Genomic DNA, 23,643 nt, shown 5'->3' with positions numbered 1-23,643 from the left:
CACTTACATGTGTCCCATGATAAACTATTAGCAAAATCATTACTGAAATGCAAATCAAAACTACAAGTATCTATCATCTCATAGATACATCTCATAGACATCATCTCATAGATACAGTCAGAATGGCCATCATTAAAAAGACTACAAATAATATAAGTACTGGAGAAGGTGTGGAAAAAAAGGCTTCCTACATTCCTGGGTGGAATGTACATTAGTGCAGCTACTATGAGAAACAGTACGGAGGTTCCTTAAAAAAAACAAATAGTTATCATATGATCCAGCAATCCTACTCCTTGGCATATATACAGAAAAGAAAAATACTCTTAAATTGAAAAGATATACGCACCCCAGTATTCATGGCAGCACTATGTACAATAGCCAAAACATGGAAGCAACCCAAGTGTCCCTTGACAGATGAATGGAACCTGTTCCTGGAGAATGCATTTCAATCCAGGATACTTTGTGGCTAGCAGTGTGTTAGGTGAGTATGTGACAAGAAAGAAGGGGCTGGCTTTCTAGGAGTCTACTGACTACTTGGAGAGGGAAATTAGAAATGTTTGGAGCAAGTGTGACAAGTGCAGGCTTAGATGTCCTTGAACATGAGTGAAAGTTGAAAAGACACCCTCTGTTTTCAGTTGAATTCCTTGTAGTATGGAGACTTTTGTGAGTTTGGAAAACATTAAACTGAAATCATTCAGAGGGCAGTGTCCAAAGTGATATGTTGAGTGTCTGCCATAAGCTCCAGGGTCTGATGAATTGTTTTTAAAGGAATCATGAGTGTTTGAAACAGGACAAAAATGAAAAATATATTGCAAGGCTGTAGTGGACCGTTTTGAGAAGCTTTGACTAATTGTAGAAAGAAAAGTAGGGCCACTGACAGCACAGCAAGTTTGGAAAAACGATGTATTTAGAGAGAGCCCTGTTGGGAGTGTGATTTGAGGTGAGGAAGGAAATGGGATCCTGGAATATGGCACAAAAAATACAGGTTTTTCTGCTTATACTGTGTTGGAAACATTTGCGGCGCTCACCATTTACCACCTCGATTTTGCCAAATTTAAAAAAATAATACCCTCCTCTTGGGGTTGTGATTCTGATGAAAAACTTGGGCTTATGGACTAATAGCTTATGATTCTATATGTGATGAAATGGATTTTATTTGCCTACACTTTCTCCTTGATTTCCTTCTCTTTCTTCTACATTTTTTCATGTCTTTTATGGCTTTGTTGGAAACATGTAAGGAAATCACATAATTCCTCCTTAGGAATTATCTTCTTTCCTCTGCTATTTTTTCACCCTCTGTTAATTGGCGATATAACAGTCTTCCCCAGAGAAATTAATTATAATTCCGCAAGCTGAAAAATTTAACTTCAGGTGAAAAATAAGTAGCAGAAGTTGATGAACCTTAAACAATAAATATGTGTATTTTATGCAGCTGCCACTAATAATTAAGAGAAAATGACAAAATGGGAGGAACCCTAACTTCCTTGGTTATTCTGAGGGGTTCCTGGTGCATTTACACAAACAGTAGGGATTATGAAGCATTTTGTTGAATGTCTATGACGCATTGCCACCTTGTGGCTGCAAGCTTTGCTTTCAGTGTAAAAGCAGATTTGTTAATATTTAAGTCTACATGATATTTTGTCTTATTCCTAGCATTTAAACTTCCCTTAGAAAAGGAAAGACTCGCAACAGAAGAATACATACAATACAAGGCAAGAGAATTTACGATAATGCCTCTTCTGTTCTTAGAAGAGGTAGACTGAAGTATTGAGGCGTAGAAATTCACAATGTCTGGAACTAACTCTGCTGTGGGATTGGTGCATTAAAAAGAAAGAGAGATGAGGAGGGAGGAGGGTTCAGGATGGGGAACACATGTATACCTGTGGCAGATTCATTTTGATATATGGCAAAACCAATACAATATTGTAAAGTTAAATAAAATAAAATTTTAAAAAAAAGAAAAAAGAGAGAGAGAGGGAGAACAAGGTCAGCAGTTCACCACTTGTCAAGGGAATATGGTGTTCATTGTATTAAACTTTTCTGTTGTTGTAGATTTGCTTAAATTTCCCCAAAATATTGGCAGAAAAAAGAAAAAACAACCGGGATAAGGCTATAAATGGAGCTAAGAAGGAGGCAGAATCAACCTCTGCATTGTGTAATGGACTGACTGCATTTGGAACCCAGACTGGGTTCTGCATTTTCTAGTAGCTGACGTGTTACTGTCCAAGGTGCCCTTGCTATATTTCATCATCCATAAGGTTTAAGGGCAAAGTGTCTAAGACTAGACAGAAATTGGAGTGTCCTTGGAGGCCCTCCTAAGTAGGACACCGATGAAATGAACAGCAAAGTAACAAGTATTTCCAGAAATACAATCTGTAATTCCTTTTCCCTGCTGGTCAGGGCAGATCCTGGAGTGCGTGCACCACTAGCTTGAGGACCTCTCACTGAACTACTAGGTAGCAATGAAATGTACCAAAATACTGACTGGCAGTGAATTTCAGATGGTACTTATTGACAGGTGCTTGAAATCCAGTTGTTCTGTGTTATCAATGAGTACAGCTGAGCTTGAGGGAGAGTTGACATCATGTAATAGTTGAGCGAGCGTAATCTATGGTTGCATGGCATCACTGACTCAATCAACATGAGTTTGAGTAAACTTTGGAAGTTGGTGATGGACAGGGAGGCCTGGCATGCTGCAGTCCATGGGGTCTCAAAGAGTCGGACACGACTGAGTGACTGAACTGAACTGAACTGAATCGACTTCATCTCAACCAGCTTGAGAGGAGTAACTCATAGGCAAGGTCAGTTTTCTCTTTTGCCATGGTTTTGAATATGCTGCATTGCATAGTCAGACACAGACTATGACTTGACATAGTCAAGTGACTTCACAGATGATTTCATCCCTGATTTATTTTTCCTATGAATACATCCATGAGAGTCTTAATCTGAAAAAACTCTGACAGGTATAAGCAGATGACCTTCTTTCTACCCAAGAAAACAAGACATATCTTAGTGAGTTCAGTTCAGTTGCTCAGTCGTGTCCAACTTTTTGCGACCCCATGGACTGTAGCACACCAGGCTTCACTGTCTATCACCAACTCCCAGAGCTTGCTCAAACTCATGTCCATCAAGTCTGTGATGCCATCCAACCATCTCATCGTCTGTTGGCCTCTTCTCCTCCTGCCTTAATTCTTTCCCAGCATCAGGGTCTTCTCTAGTGAGTCAGTTCTTCACATCAGGTGGCCAAAGTATTGGAGTTTCAGCTTCAGCATCAGTCCTTCCAATGACTATTCAGGACTGATTTCCTTAGGATAGACTGGTTGGATCTCCTTTGCAGTCCAAGGGACTCTCAAGAGTCTTCTCCAACACCATATAATTAAAAATCATCAGTTCTTCAGTGCTCAGCTTTCTTTATTGTCCAGCTCTCACATCCATACATGACTACTGCAAAAACCATAGCTTTGACTAGCGGACCTTTATTGGCAAAGTAATGTCTCTGCTTTTTAATATGATGTCTAGGTTGATTATAGCTTTCCTTCCAAGGAGCAAGCATCTTTTAATTTCATAATTGTGGCCCCATAAGAGACTGACCCAGACTTGCCTGTGAGTATCCAGGAGTCTCCAGCAGATGCGTGGGTTGGTGGTGGCCTGCTGCAGGGTCCGAGGCACAGAGTGCAGCAGTGTGTGCATGGAACCTTTTGAAGGAGGACACCATTATCTATTTCTGCTTTATTGACTATGCCAAAGCCTTTGACTGTGTGGATCACAATAAACTGTGGAAAATTCTGAAAGAGATGGGAATACCAGATCACCTGACCTACCTCTTGAGAAATCTGTATGCAGGTCAGGAAGCAACAGTTAGAACTGGACATGGAACAACAGACTGGTTCCCAATAGGAAAAGGAGTACGTCAAGGCTGTATATTGTCACCCTGCTTATTTAACTTATATGCAGAGTACATCATGAGAAACGCTGGACTGGAAGAAGCACAAGCTGGAATCAAGATTGCTGGGAGAAATATCAATAACCTCAGACATGCAGATGACACCAGCCTTATGGCAGAAAGTGAAGAGGAACTAAAAAGCCTCTTGATGAAAGTGAAAGAGGAGAGTTAAAAAGTTGGCTTAAAGCTCAACATTCAGAAAACGAAGATCATGGCATCTGGTCCCATCACTTCATGGGAAATGGGGAAACAGTGGAAACAGTGTCAGGCTTTATTTTTCTGGGCTCCAAAATCACTATAGATGGTGACTGCAGCCATGAAATTAAAAGACACTTACTCCTTGGAAGAAAAATTGTGACCAACCTAGATAGCATATTCAAAAGCAGAGACATTACTTTGCCAACAAAGGTCCGTCTAGTCAAGGCTATGGTTTTTCCTGTGGTCATGTATGGATGTGAGAGTTGGACTGTGAAGAAAGCTAAGCTCCGAAGACTTGATGCTTTTGAACTGTGGTGTTGGAGAAGACTCTTGAGAGTCCCTTGGACTGCAAGGAGATCCAACCAGTCCATTCTGAAGGAGATCAGCCCTGGGATTTCTTTGGAGGGAATGATGCTGAAGCTGAAACTCCAGTACTTTGGCCACCTCATGCGAAGAGTTGACTCATTGGAAGATTCTGATGCTGGGAGGGATTGGAGGCAGGAGGAGAAGGGGATAACAGAGGATGAGATGGCTGGATGACATCACTGAATCAATGGATGTGAGTCTGGGCGAACTCCGGGAGTTGGTGATGGACAGGGAGGCCTGGCGTGCTGAGATTCATGGGGTCGCAAAGAGTTGGACACAACTGAACGACTGAACTGAAATGAACTGAACTGAACTTCGCATGAACTGAACTGAACCATAATCATCATTACCTTCACCATAGTTTGGCCTCAGGTCAAACAACAGGGAGGAAACACAGCCCTGCCCATCAACAGAAAATTGGATTAAAGATTTACTGAGCATGGCCCCGCCCATCAGAACAAGACCCAGTTTCCCCCTCAGCCAGTCTCTCCCATCAGGAAGCTTCCAAAAGCCTTGTATCCTTCCCCATCTTCATGAAGAGGCCCGTAGAATGCCTGGCTTTGAGCAATGCTCCCCAACTCTTTCTTGTTTTTAAATTTCTGTGAAGTTGATTCCTTTCTGTGGTGGTTGGGGTATGTGTGAATATTTTTTGTAATTCATGTTCCTTCTTAATAACATGCTGAGAATATGGGACTCAGGAATATTTAGTGCTCAGGAATATTTTTGTCTTTAATAACTATCCAGACACATATACATGCCTGTGTACTTACTTGGAGGAAACCATTTAAAAACACAGGGCACTCACTATTCACGTATGAAAGGTTTCCTTTTGAAAGCAGGACAGATCTTGAAATAAGTTTCATGACACAAGGGATTCTTTTGTAGAAAGCTGTCTTTTGAAGTGCCTTTGGTTTCTCTGACTCTTGTGACAGATTTTCTTTTAAGAAGCTATAAAGTGATATAGGGATGTATTGATTTCCGCTAAGGGCTGTGGTGCTTAGAAATTTCCCTTCCCTACATATATTTGTGAGCACCAAAAGCTTGTGAATTTTTTTTTTTTTTTTGGTGAACAACCGGAGAAGTGATCTATGGATTATCCCTAGAATCGATAGAGCAATATTCTTCATTTTTTATGGGGGATCATGGCCCATGTTGTTGTTGTTCAATCACTAAGCCATGTCCAACTCTTTGTGACCCCCTGGACTGCAGCATGCCAGACTTCCCTGTCCTTCACTATCTCCTAGAGTTTGGTCAAACTCATGTCCATTGAGTCAGTGATGCCATCCAACCATTTCTTCCTCTATTGTCCTCTTCTCCTCCTGCCTTCAATCTTTCCCAGCATCAGGGTCTCTTTCTGTGAGTCGGTTCTTTGCATCAGGTGGCCAGAGTATTGGAGCTTCAGCATTCAGTCCTTGGCACATGGAAGTACATATTTTACATAATGACTCTGGATACACACACACCCATGTATAATGTATACAGTTCATGTAACAATTCTTTTCCTTCCTTCCTTGAACTCTGATCATTTCTATTATGTTGCACTAAAAAATACTAGTCACAAACTACAAACTTCATTTCATAATCCACTAATATACCATGGCCCGCAGCTTGAAAAACACTCTGGTAGAGATTGTGCAACCAGCCAGATACTCTTTCAGAGGGAAGACTCGATAGTGGAGCCTGGAGTCTCTAAACCAGGGCTGGGAGAGAGGGATTTAGAGAAGAAAAAGAAGGAAAGAAGTGTGCCTGTGGCTGGGGTCTTTCATTCAGGCTGAAAGTGTCCCCAGCAAGTGATGCCACTGTCCTTCTCTCTGCAGCTTGATCACATATTATCCCCTCCACCTATGCCATTTCGGAAATGCAGCAACCCAGACGTGGCTCCTGGCCCTGGAAAGTCGCTGAAGTTTAAAAGACAGCTGAGTGAGGATGGAAGACAGCTGCGAAGGGGGAGCCTGGGAGGTGCTCTGACTGGTGAGTTGTGTGAGTGGCCTGCTTAACAGATGAAATTGTGTTTAGACAGTACGGGCTTCCCTGGTGGCTCAGATGGTAAAGAATCTGCCTGAAATGTGGGAGACCCAGGTTTGATCCTTGGATCAGGAAGATTCCCTGGAAAAGGGAATGGCAACCCACTCCAGTATTCTTGCCTGGAGAATCCCATGGATAGAGCAGCCTGGCAGAGAGTCAGACAGGACTGAACAACTAAACGACTTTCTAATACAGTCAGCCCTCCATATCCTTGGGTTCTGAACCCACAGATTCAACCACCTGCAGATGAAAAATATATATATATATATATATATATTTCATATATATATGAATTTTACATATATATGTAAAATTCTAGAAAGTTCCCTAAAGCAAAACTTGAGTTTGCTGTCTGCTGACGACTATTTACATTTACATTGTATCAGGTATTATGAGTAACTTAAATGTGGCTTACATTATCCAGTAGGATGTGCATGGTTGATAAACAAATACTATGCCATTTTATATAAGGGATTTGAGTATCTGTGGGCTTGGGTATCTGTGGGAGCCCTGGAACCAATCCCCGTGGATAGGTAGAGACAAGTGTAGACGGTCCCCAATGACAGCAGAGTTCCATGTGTGAGCATCAACCCCTTGAGGGGGTGCCTGCCCCTCCAAAGATGTGGTAAAATCTAATCCAATTCAGAGAGCAGTTAAACTGATGATTAGATTAGTAAATTTTACTGAAGTGTAATTTACATATAAGATGTATTCATTCTATATGCACATATGGATGGGTTTGCTGTTGCTGCTAAGTCGCTTCAGTTGTGTCCGACTCTGTGCGACCCCATAGACAGCAGCCCACCAGGCTCCTCTGTCCCTGGGATTCTCCAGGCAAGAATACTGGAGTGGGTTGCCATTTCCTTCTCCAGTGGATGGGTTTAGCAAATTTATATACCAAAATACCTTGATTTTGGAACTACAACCAAAATCAAGATATAAAACGTTCCCTGCATCCCTTCCCTGGGCCCAGGCCACTCTATCTCTGCTTTTGTCCATATTAATGGAATCATGTGGTACATGTTTTTTTGTGTCTGTCTGCTTTCACTCAGTGTGTTTTTAACATTCATCCATGTTAGTGGAAAAAGAAATGGCAACCCTCTCCAGTATTCTTGCTTGGAGAATCCTGTGGACCGAGGAGCCTGGTGGGCTATAGTCCATAGGGTCGCAAAGAGTCGGACACGACAGAAGTGACTGAGGATGTTCTCAAGCACATGTTACTAGTTGTATCAGTAGCATATGTTGAATTTTATAAGAAACTGCCAAACCGTTTCCAAAATGATTTATTTTTACTTTCCTACCACCACCAACTGAGCTAATTACTCTGCATTCTTAACCACCTGTGGTATTGCTAGGCTTTTTAATTTTAGCCATTTTAGTGGGAAAGTAGTTCTATCACATTCTGGTTTTAATTTGTATTTTCTTGATGACTAAGTGATGTCAAACATCTTTTCGTGTGCTGATTGGACATTCGTATTTTTCCTTTGGTGAAGTGCCTGTTCAGATCTTTCACCCATATTTTTCTTTCCCCATTTTTGTGTTGTTAAAATAAATTAATTGAAAAGCTAAAATCCCTAAATCTATAAATGACTTTTATTGACTTGAAAGATAAATTAAAATTTTAAAAATTAAAATAACTTGAAGTATGTTGTTAAAAAATAACTTGCCACATAAATGTTCATGTTATAAAACTTAATTTTAAATCACTGAAGGTTAGATTTCTATTCATTCTGAGTGCTTTTTCCTCTAAATATAAATATTTTGGGGGAAACTTTATTGTTTTTGAAACCCTGAAACAAAGTTTTCTCTATGAGTGATGGTCTTACCTGCCAGTTCATAAATGACCTCAAAAATAAATTGAGTTGTTTTTTTGGAACATTATGAATTTTCAGTTTTGGAGATGAAATTTCTGGGAACAAAAATGCTTCTATACCATGATCAGTCTAGAACATGTGACCCAGTGTGGGCACACTGCTGGGATCGATGGTGAAGCTGACCTCAGACCAAGGAAAAAAAATTCAAAAAATTGCTATACTTCACTAACATTAAGAAAATGTTCACACTGGAGTTTTACTGATGTTCTTCTAGTGCGTATTAGGACATTTTCCTTGGCTTTCATTTGTATAAATGCACAATTTTTTTTTTTTTTTTTGTAGGATATCCTAAAGGTTTAGTATAACTCTTAGCTTTTTAGGGAGGCATATGGAATCTTATGGGCTCAATAAAGGACAGAAATGGTATGGACCTAACAGAAGCAGAAGATTTTAAGAAGAGGTGGCAAGAATACACAGAAGAACTGTATAAAAAAGAGCTTCACGACCCAGATAATCACGATGGTGTGATCACTCACCTAGAGCCAGACATCCTGGAATGTAAAGACAAGTGGGCCTTAGAAAGCATCACTATGAACAAAGCTAGTGGAAGGGATGGAATTCCAGTTGAGCTGTTTCAAATCCTGAAAGATGATGCTATAAAAGTGCTGCACTCAATATGTTAGCAAATTTGGAAAACTCTGCAGTGGCCACAGGACTGGAAAAGGTCAGTTTTCATTCCAATTCCAAAGAAAGGCAATGCCAAAGAATGCTCAACTACCACACAATTGCACTCATCTCACATGCTAGTAAAGTAATGCTCAAAATTCTCCAAGCCAGGCTTCAGCAATACATGAACTGTGAACTTCCAGATGTTCAAACTGAGAAAAGGCAGAGGAACCAGAGATCAAATTGCCAACATCCATTGGATCATCGAAAAGCAAGAGAGTTCCAGAAAAACATCTATTTCTGCTTTATTGACTATGCCAGAGCCTTTGACTGTGTGGATCACAATAAACTGTGGAAAATTCTGAAAGAGATGGGAATACCGGACCACCTGACCTGCCTCTTGAGAAACCTATATGCAGGTCAGGAAGCAACAGTTAGAACTGGACATGGAACAACAGACTGGTTCCCAATAGGAAAAGGAGTATATCAAGGCTGTATATTGTCACGCTGCTTATTTAACTTATATGCAGAGTACATCATGAGAAACGCTGGACTGGAGGAAGCACAAGCTGGAATCAAGATTGCCGGGAGAAATATCAATAACCTCAGATATGCAGATGACATCACCCTTATGGCAGAAAGTGAAGAGGAACTCAAAAGCCTCTTGATGAAGGTGAAAGTGGAGAGAGAAAAAGTTGGCTTAAAGCTCAACATTCAGAAAACGAAGATCATGGCATCTGGTCCCATCACTTCATGGGAAATAGATGGGGAAACAGTGGAAACAGTGTCAGGCTTTATTTTTCTGGGCTCCAAAATCACTGCAGATGGTGACTGCAGCCATGAAATTAAAAGACGCTTACTCCTTGGAAGGAAAGTTATGACCAACCTAGATAGCATATTCAAAAGCAGAGACATTACTTTGCCAACAAAGGTTCGTCTAGTCAAGGCTATGGTTTTTCCAGTGGTCATGTATGCATGTGAGAGTTGGACTGTGAAGAAGGCTGAGCGCCGAAGAATTGATGCTTTTGAACTGTGGTATTGGAGAAGACTCTTGAGAGTCCCTTGGACTGCAAGGAGATCCAACCAGTCCATTCTGAAGGAGATCAGCCCTGGGATTTGTTTGGAGGGAATGATGCTGAAGCTGAAACTCCAGTACTTTGGCCACCTCATGCGAAGAGTTGAGTCATTGGAAAAGACTCTGATGCTGGGAGGGATTGGGGGCAGGAGGAGAAGGGAATGACAGAGGATGAGATGGCTGGATGGCATCACTGACTCGATGGACATGAGTCTGGGTGAACTCCGCGAGTTGGTGAGGGACAGGGAGGCCTGGCATGCTGTGATTCATGGGGTCGCAAAGAGTCGGACACGACTGAGCTACTGAACTGAACTGAACTAAAGGCTGTATATTGTCACCCTGCTTATTTAACTTATATGTAGAGTACAACATGAGAAACGCTGGACTGGAAGAAGCACAAGCTGGAATCAAGATTGCTGGGAGAAATATCAATAACCTCAGATATGCAGATGACACTACCCTTATGGCAGAAAGTGAAGAGGAACTAAAGAGCCTCTTGAAAGTGAAAGAGGAGAGTGAAAAAGTTGGCTTAAAGCTCATCATTCAGAAAATGAAGATCATGGAATCCGGTCCCATCACTTCATGGGAAATAGATGGGGAAACAGTGGAAACAGTGTCAGACTTTATTTTTGGGGGCTCCGAAATTACTGCAGATGGTGATTGCAGCCATGAAATTAAAAGACGCCTACTCCTTGGAAGGAAAGTTATGACCAACCTAGATAGCATATTGAAAAGCAGAGACATTACTTTGCCAACAAAGGTCCGTCTAGTCAAGGCTATGGTTTTTCCAGTGGTCATGTATGGATATGAGAGTTGGACTGTGAAGAAAGCTGAGCGCCGAAGAATTGATGCTTTTGAACTACGGTGTTGGAGAAGACTCTTGAGAGTCCCTTGGACTGCAAGGAGACCCAACCAGTCCATTCTAAAGGAGATGAGTCGTGGATGTTCATTGGAAGGACTGAGATTGAGACTCCAATACTTTGGCCACCTCACGCAAGAGCTGACTCATTGGAAAAGACCCTGATGCTGGGAAGGATTGGGGGCAGGAGGAGAAGGGGACAACAGAGGATGAGATGGCTGAATGGCATCACCGACTCGATGGACATGAGTTTGAATAAACTCAGGGAGTTGGTGATGGACAGGGAGGCCTGGCGTGCTGTGATTCATGGGGTCACAAAGAGTCGGACATGACTGAGCAACTGAACTGAACTGATCTGATGGAATCTTAGAACTTAAAAGACTCACCCCTTGCTTTCTAATTTCACTTAGGAAATTTACTTTTGTTAAACTACTTTTGACCAAAAGGAGGGAAGGAGTAAGGGTTCTCTCCAATTTTTGCCACAGCAGTTTGCTTAAAACTTTCAAATAATGCAAAAGTATTACAAATATATGACCTGAAACATGAAATTTTGCCTTTGGGCTTCAAAAAAATACTGAACTTCATTCTAGTTTTAAAATAACAAATCTCAACAGCTCCAGCAATTCTAGCCTTATTTATTTTTTGAAGTCGCCCAGTCGTGTCCAACTCTTTGCAACCCCAAGGACTGTAGCCTACCAGCCTCCTCTGCCCATGGGATTTTCCAGGCAAAAGTTCTGGAAAGGATATGGAGTGGGTTGCCATATCCTTCTCCAGAGGATCTTCCTGACCGAGGGATTGAACCCAGGTCTCCCACATTGTAGGCAGATGCTTTACCATCTGAGCTACCAGGGAAGTCTTATCTATGTAATTTAGCTTGGTTTAAAATTAGTTTAGGTAATTAAATCTTTGCTAAGATAATTTTCAAAAATGTTTAGTGGGGGAAAAATGTTTAGTGATCCTTGGGAGAGCTTTAAAAAAAAAATCTCTTGAACATCAGCCCATTTTAAAAAGACAGTCACTTGGAAATTATTTCAGAATATGGAGAAAAAACATTCTTAGTTGGTCTTTTAGATAGCTTTGTTGAGGATTTAATGAAATAACATATTCAGAGCACTTAGCCTAGGGATGGTGGCTATTAGCGCTATGTGCATAGTGAACTGAATTTAGAATTTTTGCAGTTGATGGGTAGCTTGGGCTTGGGAACGTCAGTGTGAAACCTTCATCACCTGAGTTTCTACTTTGTGTCAGGTACTGTACTAGTGTCAGATAGTAGAGCAGAGAGAAAAAGGTCATCTTTGATCATTAAGAAAAGTGGTTTCCACTAGTTTTAGGCAACTGTACATAATCACATACGATCTTCCCTTGGGATAGACCTTGTTGCTAAACGTAAATTAAGTCAAATGGTTTTGCCATCCTAAGTTTGTGGTATTAGATATTCACACCATCAGTTTCTGTAGCTTGAACACCAGTCACCTTCCTACTGTTCACCTTTATTTTGTTTACCTTATTGTTTACCTTTGTTTTATTCCAAGGTTTGTTTTCTTTTAGGAGTTTTCTCCTGCTTTCTTTGAAGCAAAGACTGTATAAAAGGCTAATTTTCACAAAGTCTGAAAATCCAGTTTGAAAATTTTGCTACCCAATTATCCTTTATAAGTTTCACTAAACTCTTAGGTTGTTGAGAAGAAGATCTGTGGTCTTCCTCATCTATTCATCCCTAATGATAGCTAACATGAAGGATTTACTGTGTGGCAGGTACAGTGGTTAGGGAATTACATTTATTCACTTACATCTCTGTGCTCTTATGAGGGAGGCAGTCTTATCCCCACTTTACAGGTGAGAAGACTGAGGCACAGACAAGTTGAGTAAATTGCACAAGATCATGAAAAGGATGATGCCAAGACGTGAACCCAGGTTTTGTGGCTCACAGTCCATGCTTGTAGCCACTACCCTGTGGCTTGGGTACCAGCCTTGCATAGCTGATACCCAATAGGTCTTTAATATGTTCCAGCAGGATTGATTGGAGTAATTTTTTCCAATTAATTGGACAATTTTTGCTCAGTTTATATCTGGAGCTGACTCAATCTGTACAGATCCTGTTTTATTAATTAGAAAATTAAACTAAAAGTAGGCAATTAACACCCATGGAAAGCTTCATAAAATTGGAAGCTTTAAAATTTACGTATTCCTTAACCCAGCCATTCTGTTCCTCAGATTTCATCACAAGGAAATAGTCATGAATATATGTATGGAATTTGCCTTAGTTATGTTTAGAGAGCACCCTTAATAAAGATGGCAAACTATCTAAAATCTAGCTATCTGGCAAAAGAATATTGGTGAAACATAATATGGTATACACATCAAGTGGAAAACAGCCATAAGCATTAAATCATGTTGCAAAAAATATATTTTAACTTTGAAAAAGACTCAATATATTTTTAATGTGAAATCTCATTATTGAATGGACTCATTATCTTTTCATAGGGCTTACTATAATTGTAATTAAATAATTATATTTTTAATGAGAGGGAGGAAAATAATTCCTATCTTCTAAAAAGTTTTCTCAAACTGCAGTTCGATTCATGACTTACTTTTGCCCCTGAGGTTTTCTGTGGCATTAGGTGGTATACCGGTAGACAACAATAATGCTGCTGCTGCTGCTGCTGCTAAGTCGCTTCAGTCGTGTCCGACTCTGTGCGACCCCATAGACGGCCTCCCACCAGGTTCCCCCGTCCCTGGGATTCCCCAGGCAAGAACACTGGAGTGGGTTGCCATTTCCTTCTCCAATGCAAGTGAAAAGTGAAAGTGAAGTCGCTCAGTCATGTCCGACTCTTCACTACCCCATGGACTGCAGCCTACCAGGCTCCTCCGTCCATGGGATTTTCCAGACAAGAGTACTGGAGTGGGGTGCCATCGCCTTCTCTGAACAATAATGCTACATAACCACAAAATTTCACTGTAAAACAACAGTACATGTTCCTTTCTTTCTCCCATGACTGCAGGTCAACTGAGTTTTGAGGGATTTAGCCTGGACTCTGCTGTGATTGCTTCCTGGGGACAGCCTAGGTCAAGATCCGCATGTCTCTCCTGTTCCTTGAACCAGCAGCTACCCAAAATACTATGTTCTCCTTCTAAAAGATGAGAGCAAGGACATGTATATCCACCTGCACAGGCAGATTTCAAGTCTCTTCTGGTGCCATGTCTGCTAACTTTCTATTGGCCAAAGCAAGTCACACGATCAAGGCCTGCATCAAGGGTCAGAAGCATCCCCTACCCACCATGACACCTTGGCAAAGATGCAGATATATAACACAGCTGGGGAGAAATAAAGAATTGGCACCAGTAATTCAGTCTGACACAGTTAGCCTTCCTCTCTTTTTAAACACCATCTTTTAGAATATTTACATTTACCTATTTTTCAATTACATTTACCTATTTTTCAATTAAGAAAGTATTATGTGTTCATTGTAGACAGTTTAGAAGATACAGAGCAACATAAAGGAAAAAAAACTGTAAGGCCATAATGCTACCAAGCAGACACCCTTGATTGAACTTTTGACATTATCTTCCCCAGCTAAAGCTTTGAATGACTTGAGTAGTAGATCAGAAGAAAAAGCAACCAGTACCTTTTATGCAGGGCTGGCATTTCAACAACAGACCTAGAGTTTACCATGCCCATCACTGCCTGCATTTTTTTTTTTTTTTGAGTCTGCTGATGTTTTATATCTTCATGGCCCACGGCTTGCTAAATAGGCACCCAGAAGCATCATGTAAACATTGACTGAGCTTTGGAGCCCCCTGATGAGGAAAAGAAGCATTATTCAAATCGTTATACAGATTCTTAAACCTGAGCATGACTAAGTGGTAATGTGCCTGACGGTTCACAGCAAGGAAGCCGCAGAATGAAGGGCAGAACCTCAGACTGTTGACTCCTGGCTTTTTGCTCTGCAGATAATTGCCCTGAATCCTAGTCCTACATTCCACAGCTGTGATGTCTGTGTATCGCAGCCTTAACAGGCAGAAAATGAGGGAAGACTTCTCTCTCTCATGCAGAGTTGTGTTTTTCAAAACATAACTTGGGTTGTTTGGAATATAAAACCAAGAGGAATCTGTGCATGTGCATCATGTGCGCTAAGTTATAGTAAGAGGTCAGCTTTGTAGACAGTATAAATGGAAACTCCTAAAACCGTTAGCATCATTGTATTCTATCTGGGGGAGAAACTGAGAGACTTTTCCTGCTTGGACTGTGGAAATCAGTTGAAGGTAACATCTGAAAATTCAAAAAAAAGGCATTTCAGAATGAGTTTTACTTTAAGAGGGAAGGGAAAAACAAATCATACAATCCCAGAAAACATTCTTTCCTATAAAATGAACTTGAAGGATATTCTCTTCTAAGTGCTGTATAGAGTTTAATGAGTTTCTCATCCTAAAGGCCTCCTTAGCTTAGTGGGCAAGTCTGAGAAATTTTAGATAAAAGCACATTTACATAAAATATAGCTATGTTGTATGTAGCCTTGCTGCTGTTGTTTAGTCAGTTGCTAAGTCTAGTCCAACTCTTCATGGCCCCATGGACTATATCAGACTCCTCTGTCTGTGGGATTTTCCCAGGCAAGAATACTGGAGCGGGTTGCCAGTTCCTTCCCCAGGGGATCTTCCTGACCCAGGGATTGAACCCACATCTCCTGCATTGGCAACCAGTTTGTTGCCTCTGAGCCACAGGGAAGCCCAGGTAGCCTTGGTATTCAGGAAGTATTGCGTCTGCACAGTCTCCTATGTGCTCTGAATTTCTTCATCTTTGTAATGCCATCGAAAGAATACCTATGTACAAATGGTGTATATTAGGATAATACCACGTGCTACAGCAAGCAAACCAAGGGATCTCTGGGGCTTAACACAGTAGTCATATATTTCTAGCTCATATAAGTTTTTTGGGTTATCAGGCAGCTCTCTCCTCTTGATGAGTTCATGCTCAGTTGCTCAGTTGTGTCTGACTCTGTGCAACCCCTATGGACTGTAGCCCGCCAGGATCCTCTGTCCATGGGATTTTCCAGGCAAGAATACTGGAGTGGGTTGCCATTTCCTTCTCCAGGGCATCTTCCTGGCCCAGGGATTGAACCCGTGCCTTTTGCATCTCCTGCATTGGCAGGTGGATTCTTTACCACCATGCCACCTGGGAAGCACCTGATGAGTCAGGGTCCTATATTCCTTCCACCTTCTGCTTTGTCTCTTCTTTTATGGCCTTGAGATACTCTGTTTCTAGCTGGTAGAAGTGGAACGAAAGGGAAGAAAAACCTTTCTGACTTTTTAGAAGTGCCATCCTGGAAGAGACACACTGTATTTCCATTCCCATTGATTTAACAAGATCCCCTTGCATAGGCAGAGACAAATTCAAGGCTAAGTGTTAGTCAGTCAGTCGTATCTGACTCTTTGTAGCCTGCCAGGCTCCTTGCCCTTGGAATTCTCCAGGTAGGAATACTGGAGTGGGTTGCCATTCCCTCCTCCAGGGGATCTTCCCCACCCAGGGGTTGAACCTGGGTCTCCTGCATTGCAGACAGGTTCTTTATGGTCTGAACCACCAGGGAAGCCTGGGCTATTCGAGGCTAGTACTGGAATTAGGGGAGTGCTAGGAACTATGGACCCTGTTGGAAATGTTGTTACCAAGGCCAGCTACACAAGAGGCAGGGGAGACTGAGAAATGGATTTTAATAAAGAAATTGAGTGTGATTAACTTAGTTTTCAGTACATTAGGTCTGACATGCCTATGAGGCACGTTAAATTGGAATGTCTGGAGAGGATTGTGCAGTAACAGAAGTGGAGAGTCATATTTTGATGAAGTGTGGATAAAACCTAGAGTGAACGAGCTTAGGAGCAAATGGCAATGAAGGACCTTGAGGTAGCCAACGTGTTGATGAGAGTGCAGATAGCTCTTTTGAGAAGTTGCGCAGTGGAAGTGAGTAGAGAAAATGGGTATGACCTGGAAGAATATGAGAGGCCAGAGGAGGCCATTTTGATGTGGGAACCAGGCAAGTATGTTTGTAAGGTGTTGAGAATGGTTCAGAAGAGATGACAGTTGGAGAGGTGAAGTGCTGTGAAAGCAGCCGGCAGGGTATCCAGAGCTGTTTTACACAGTTGGCCTTTGTAGAGAGAGAGGCGCTTCCTTCATCATCATAGGAGGAAGGAGGAGAAAATGGACACAAAAGCAGGTAGTTTAGTTACATCTATACCATGAAATGGGCTTCCCTGATGGTTCAGATGGTAAAGAATCTGACTGCAATACAAGAGACCTGGGTTCGATCCCTGGGTTGGGAAGATCCCCTGGAGGAGGGCATGGCAACCCACTCCAGTATTCTTGCTTGGGGAATCCCCATGGACAGAGGAGCCTGGCGGGCTATAGTCCATGGGGTCAAAAAGAATCCTATGCAACTGAGCGAGTGACTAAGCACAGCACACATACCATGAAATACTACACAGCAATAAAAAGGAACAAACTACCAATTGTTTACTGAAAAAAACACACAACCTATAAGTTGAGAATGATATTTCTTCAGTGCACTTGCTGAGGACTTAAACCAGCCTCTCAGACTGCTCCAAAGAGGTAACGAAGAAGCCAGGATATTGAGGAGTTTTTGGAAACAACAACAACAAAATCAGGCAGCAGAGACATCAAAAGATGGGTGTTAATTCCAGGAAAGAACACATCAAGTTAATGCATTTGGCACTTCTCTGTGTCTGGGAAGATGCAAGATTCTGGGCTCGTTGAAATTATTTTGATGTGCACCTTAACTGTCTCGGGCCGGTATCCCCTTCTCCACCCTGAATTCCCTCAGGGAGCACAGGTGGACGGCAGCTGCAGTGGCAGCTGGCTTGATGTCTGTAATCCTTCATTTACTGATATGGAAGGTGACATTCTTCATCCACATGATGCATGTGACAACCTGGGTGAATCTCCAGAGAATCATGCTGAGTTTAAAAAAAAAAAAAAAAAGAAAAAACAGAAGAAGGAAATGGCAGTCCACTCTAGTATTCTTGCCTGGAAGATACCATGGACAGAAGAGCCGGGAGGGCTGCAGCCCATGGGGTCACATGACTGAGCACACGCACATGAGAGGGGTGGAGGAAGAAGGGTTGGTAGCAATAAACAGAGGTAGAAGTAAAAAAAAAAGGTTACATTCTGTGTAATTTCATTTCTATACTATATTCTTGAAATCACAAAATGTAGAAGTAGAGAACCGATTACCAATTAGAGGTTGATGAGACTTGAGCAGGTCATGGGAGGGAAGTAGGTGTGGCTGTGAACTGGCAACATGAGGAATTCTGCAGGGGTGAACAGGTTCTATATCTTGACTGTATCAGTGTCATTATCCTGGCTGTGATTGTACACCACGGTTTTGTAAGATGTTACCGTTTTTTTAATTGGGGTGTAGTTGCTTTACATTCAGTGTGTTAGTTTCTGCTGTACAAGGAAGTGAATCAGCTATGTGTATACATATATCCCTCCTTGGACCTCCCTCCCAGCCCTTTAGGTCATCACAGAGCATGGAGCTGAGCTCTCTGGGATTTACAGCAACTTCTCACTACTATTTCACATATGTGCAGGGCAGGCATAGAGATGTTACTGTTGAGGGAAACTGGGTAAAGACTATCTGGGATCTCTCTGCATTATTTCTTACAACTGCGTGTGAACCTACAGTTACTTCAAAATAGCTTTAGTTTTAAAATATGTCCTTTCCAGATAAGTGATTTTAATAAATTTTCTTTTCATAAAAAGCAGGTAGTTTAGTTGATTTAGTGGCTTTACTTCTCAGTAAAGATAGCTGATGAGATAGCTGGGTGGGTTTGGAGAGGGTTATATGGGAACTGACAAGAGAAGCAAGTCTGAAATGGTCTCAGAGAATAGGAAGGGGAGCTATAAATGAAGTAGGATTTCTTGGAAGCACTGGCAGCCCATATAAGGCCTTCAATCATGAAAGTGAAGTCCGTGTACGTGTTTGAGGGAAAGTTTAAGGCACCAGGGAAATTTGTGAACTGAGAACATAGTCCCACAGAACATAGCAGAGAGGCCTGGGGCATGGTCACCCAGGAGAGCCATGGGGAGGGTGGAGGGAGCTGAGCTGTGTAAGAGTCAGGGAGGGGAGTTTTGCTGCCCAGCGTGGAATTTTCCAGAGGTAGAGCCAAAGCCCATGGGAGCTTGTATGATAGTGTTTAGACTGAGCAGTGGGTAGGCTGTTCAACTTAACCAGCCTGTGAAGGATGACTGGTACGTTAATATGCTGAAATCTGGCAAGTCTTAAAATGTTTAAAGGGCAAAAGTCTTTACAGTTGTTGTGAATGATGTCCTCATGATGCTCTTGATTTGTGCTCTTGGCCGCTGGCCAACAGGAAAAGGAACCCAGATAATTCATACTTAAGATTATAGTGGCTTAAAAACATCCTGCTTCTATTTGTTTTACTATTTCTCAATACTTACACATTTTCTACTTAAGGTAAGGTAAGTCACTTCAGTTGTGTCCGACTCTGTGCGACCCCATAAACGGCCTCCCACCAGGCTCCCCCATCCCTGGGATTCTCCAGGCAAGAACACTGGAGTGGGTTGCCATTTCCTTCTCCAATGCAGGAAAGTGAAAAGTGAAAGTGAAGTCGCTCAGTCGTGTCCGACTCCTAGCGACCCCATGGACTGCAGCCTACCAGGCTCCTCCATCCATGGGATTTTCCAGGCAAGGGTAGAGGGCATATAACTGGGAGCTGGGATTCTCTTCAGTTGCTCTAGTGCTCTGTTTTAGAACTTGTAACATTGTGTACTTCATCAACAATGGTTTATGAGGCTGCAGAGTATCTCTAACTATTTTTCTGAGTCACTGAACAATCAAAAGGCAAATCCTTTAGCATCTTCCTTTTGGTGAGGGTGCATGATTCTCAGCCTTTACAAATCACTTGCTGGTAGTTCTGTTTTTGGTTTCTTAAGGAACCTCCATTCTGTCCTGTATAGTGGGATGGGGGTGGGTAGGAGGGAGGGAGGTCTAAGAGGGAGGGGATGTATATACGTATAGCTGATTACATATTGCTATATACATATAGCTGATTCACTGCGTTGTATAGCAGAAACTAACATAACATTGTAAAGCAATTACACTCTTTTTAAAAAACAAACAAACCAAAATCACTTGCTGTCTTCACTGCCCCATGTCAGTTTGTCTGGATATTTTATTTTCTATCTAGGTGTTCTAATTGGAAGATGGTGATTTCGGTGTATGTTGTGTTGGCAGCCTCTCCATATCAGCGTAGAAAGCTCTCCTGAGACTCCCACTTAATGGGGCACACAGCTGTTAGCCCACTCCTTTGGCAGAAGCTGCCTCCCCGTGGCTGGCTGTCAGGGGCCTTCTGCTGCAGCTCATCATCCATGCAGATGGCCTACCCATGAGTCATTGCTCCTGGTGATGGGGGTGGGGGGGAAGCATCACATGGCGGGTCCCAAGTCCTGCTTAGGGTCCCCATAGCAATTTATCTCTCTTCCAGTCTCTCTCCCAGTTATCTGTTTCTTTTTCTCCCTATCTCTCCCCGTTATTTCTTGTGTTCAAGTGTGATTCTATAAATAATGGACTTTGGTTATTCCTGCTACCTGGGGATTGCCAAGCGGCCAGCTTGTTCAGAGCCAGGCTGCAGAGTCCTATTTGAGGCTCAGTTCTCTCCCTCAGACATTTTGCACTGTTGACGGCATCACAGGAAGTGATGTCAGGCATGAGAGGAGAACCGAAGGAAGAACCTACATGAGGACTTGAGGACTCAAATGTGTTGCTTGTGTATCGAGAGTCAGATGAGAGGCTGAGCTATTTGCTTTTATGTGTGCAGGAACTCCGGATGGCAGCCCTGCTCCATCAGCAAATCCAGCTCTTCAGAAGTCCTTTCTCAAGTTCTGTACCAGATAGAGTTTGAAGGACTTAAAATTAGTCCCAAGTGTTAAGAACAGATTGTTGCCAGAAGATCTGATTTCTCTTAAGTTTCTTGAAGTGCCTTCTGTGAGGCCAAAAGTAGCTTGGGCCTTAAATCATTGTGACATAGAATTCCAAGACTGCTAGCATAGGAGCATCAGTTGCATACTGAAATAGAGCTAAACTGTGATCACCTGCAAAATGTCATTCTGGACCTTACTGGGTATGTCGGATGTAATCAAAAACAGTGACTGAAATTCGTCAAAGTAACCCCAAAGAAGAGAGTGCCTCGTGGTCATTTAAAGTTTTTGCTGGCGTTATTTTAAAGGTTGTATGTGTCCAAATGTATTTATATAAGGAAGTTCTCTCTACCAATTAGACTAATGAAGAAACTTAACAGAAACTAACCAAAGATGTATGAACTAGGTTTCCCAAAGCTGTTCATCTCTCTCCCAATTCCTCTCCCTGTTTTCACGCTCTGTCTTTCCCCCTTATTTCTTATAGTCAAGTGTGATTCTGTAAATGATGGACTTTGGTTATTCCTGATTGAAAAAATGAATTCATTGAATCCATATATCAAAAATTTAAGTTGCTTGTTCTTAAAATTTTTTTTTAGAACAGAAAATTGATTTCAGGTTTTTTATTGAGGGATTGAAGTTTTTGAAGGGGCATAATCATATTCCCTTTTTTCTCCCCAGTTTTTTGTTTTTTTTTTCAGTGCTCCTCTGAGAATCTGTTTAACTGATAGAGTGGACTGAGGCCTGGGCATGGCTGGACATGGTTTTCCTCTCCTTCATGCTCTGTGTACTTGTAGGTTCTGAGAAGCATGCTGATTCCAAGTTTGGAATATATACAGTTGGAATATATATATACACGCACACACAACTTGGATATATGTTTTGTACGTATATTGTTTTTAAGGGGTGAAGTGATTAGACCCCTGTGACTCTTCAGCATATATGAGAAAGTCACAGAAGTTGAATGAATTGTATTAGTTAAGAATATGAAATTATGAATTTAAATAATGGAAAATTAGTATTGATTATTAAATCCCACATACAGCACTTTTTGAGTCAGCGGAGGTAAGGTTGGGAAAGGCAAGGAAATGGTGGGTGCTGCCATTCCCCGCCACACTGGCACCCAGGTGCGAAGCTGACTCTTGTGGCGATGCTTTCTTACACACAATCTAACTTCAGTGCCACTGCACGAAGGTGCGTGTGTGTGCTAGCTGCACATGTGCTGCAATCAGTAAATGAGGCCACAGGTAAGTCCTCTGGAAAACACGGACATGGCAGTTGGCTATAATACAGTAGTGACTAGGGGAGACACAGATATGAAGGAGAATGGAATGCCTGACTCACACTGAACGGGATGTAAAGACGGGGAAGCAAGTGACTTGTCTGGCTGGGGAGTGTCTCAACATCTGTGCTGATTTTTCAAGGTGTGATGAGAAGGGCCTGAAATGGGTATCTGAGGCTTAGATTTTTGTCCCATGTCAACTGCTCAGTAGCTGTGGCTTTATTTCTGGTTCTCAGTCTTCTTTGTAAAATAAGCACATTGGACCAGATACTTTCAAGGTCCCTTGGAGTTTAAGTAGTAAATGCCTTTAGCTCGCAAGATGAGGAGTAGTGGGAGTCTTTGCAGACACTGGTTTGCTTCATTTTCTCACTTCACACTTACATCCTGGCTCCACTGTTGAGCGGGGAAGCCCGCCTCCTTCCCTGGATGGCAGTTATGTTCTGTCCTCTGAGGCCGAGCACACCAGGCCATCCATCTCCTGTTTAAAACTCATTTTCATGGGCTAATCAAAGATCAGGAATGTAGACTTACTTTTAACTTCCTGGATGGAAACTGAAAATGAAGCTGACTTTTTGTCATCTCCACAGGAACAAGAGTAGGCAAAGAAATGCAAATGCCACCAACCGGGATGTTTAAAGATTGATAAAAATTAGTGTTTCTGATGTATTACTGACCCTGGTGGTGGTAGCCTGCTTTTGTCATTGCCATGTTCTGTTGTCCTTCAAGTACTTAATCAATGCATATTGTCAGGGCTAAATTTATTTTCTTGTGTCTGCCTAGCCAGATCATTTCTCTGTTTTTTGACAGTACTGTCTCAGGCCCCTGCATCCCACCAAGGCCTGAAGGGACAGCTGAAAGTAAGCCTCCTTGTTTTTTAACTCCTTGCTGACTTGATCCCTGGGGGGTAAAACTTTTGAAGAGAGAAAACAGTACCATTTAAAAGTCTGTTTCTCTTTTTCTGAATAACACAGGTGGAGTCCTGACCACTGTGTAAATCATTACCACTGCACCAAATTAGGCTTGAAAAAGAATTTGTTTAAGGTACCTTAACTCCCAGTTGAAAGTCCCTGTAAAGGAGACTTAGGCGTTCACAAGCACATGTGTACACACAACATCGCGTCCTTAGTTTTTATTTAGTGTTGCGTAATGTAAGATGCACCTGCATTTTTGCCCTAAAGTACTCTAGACAACAACTCTACCATTGCCCTTTTATTAAAACCTCAGAGACAAATTGCTCTAAGCTCAGAACAAGGAAAAGGGGGTTAACTTGGTCTAATAAATTTGAATTATTTCTTTTGCTGAGTAGTGAGAGTTGGGTTTCTTACTGTGCTTCTCTCTCTGTTTTGGTTGCCAGGAATCTCAGTGCAAAGTATTTTTATTGTTTTGTTTTCACTCCATTTTGCTAGCTTTTGTCTGCACAGGTATGTATAAATAATGGAAAAATAATGGTAGGTGATACATGCACAGACCCGGAG

General features: G+C 41.9%; 1 protein-coding gene across 8 annotated transcripts in view; it reads left to right on the top strand.

Moving 5' to 3' along the window:
- The window catches only part of MAST4 (microtubule associated serine/threonine kinase family member 4), a 613,695-nt gene that overhangs the window by 166,105 nt on the left and 423,947 nt on the right, over positions 1–23,643 (top strand). For 5 of the 8 annotated variants that reach the window (XM_055554690.1, XM_055554694.1, XM_055554693.1 and 2 more), the window contains one exon: positions 6,325–6,478. In XM_055554690.1, coding sequence (XP_055410665.1) covers positions 6,325–6,478 — 154 coding nt within the window. Of the gene's footprint in view, positions 1–6,324; positions 6,479–23,643 lie in introns of those variants that run through there. The other 3 variants (XM_055554701.1, XM_055554696.1, XM_055554695.1) reach the window with 1 other exon arrangement.

Source organism: Bubalus kerabau, chromosome 18 (genome assembly GCF_029407905.1).
Source record: "Bubalus kerabau isolate K-KA32 ecotype Philippines breed swamp buffalo chromosome 18, PCC_UOA_SB_1v2, whole genome shotgun sequence".
NCBI lineage: Eukaryota > Metazoa > Chordata > Mammalia > Artiodactyla > Bovidae > Bubalus > Bubalus kerabau.
Note: the sequence above shows the minus strand (reverse complement) of the source record. Positions and strands in the feature narration are given on the sequence as shown.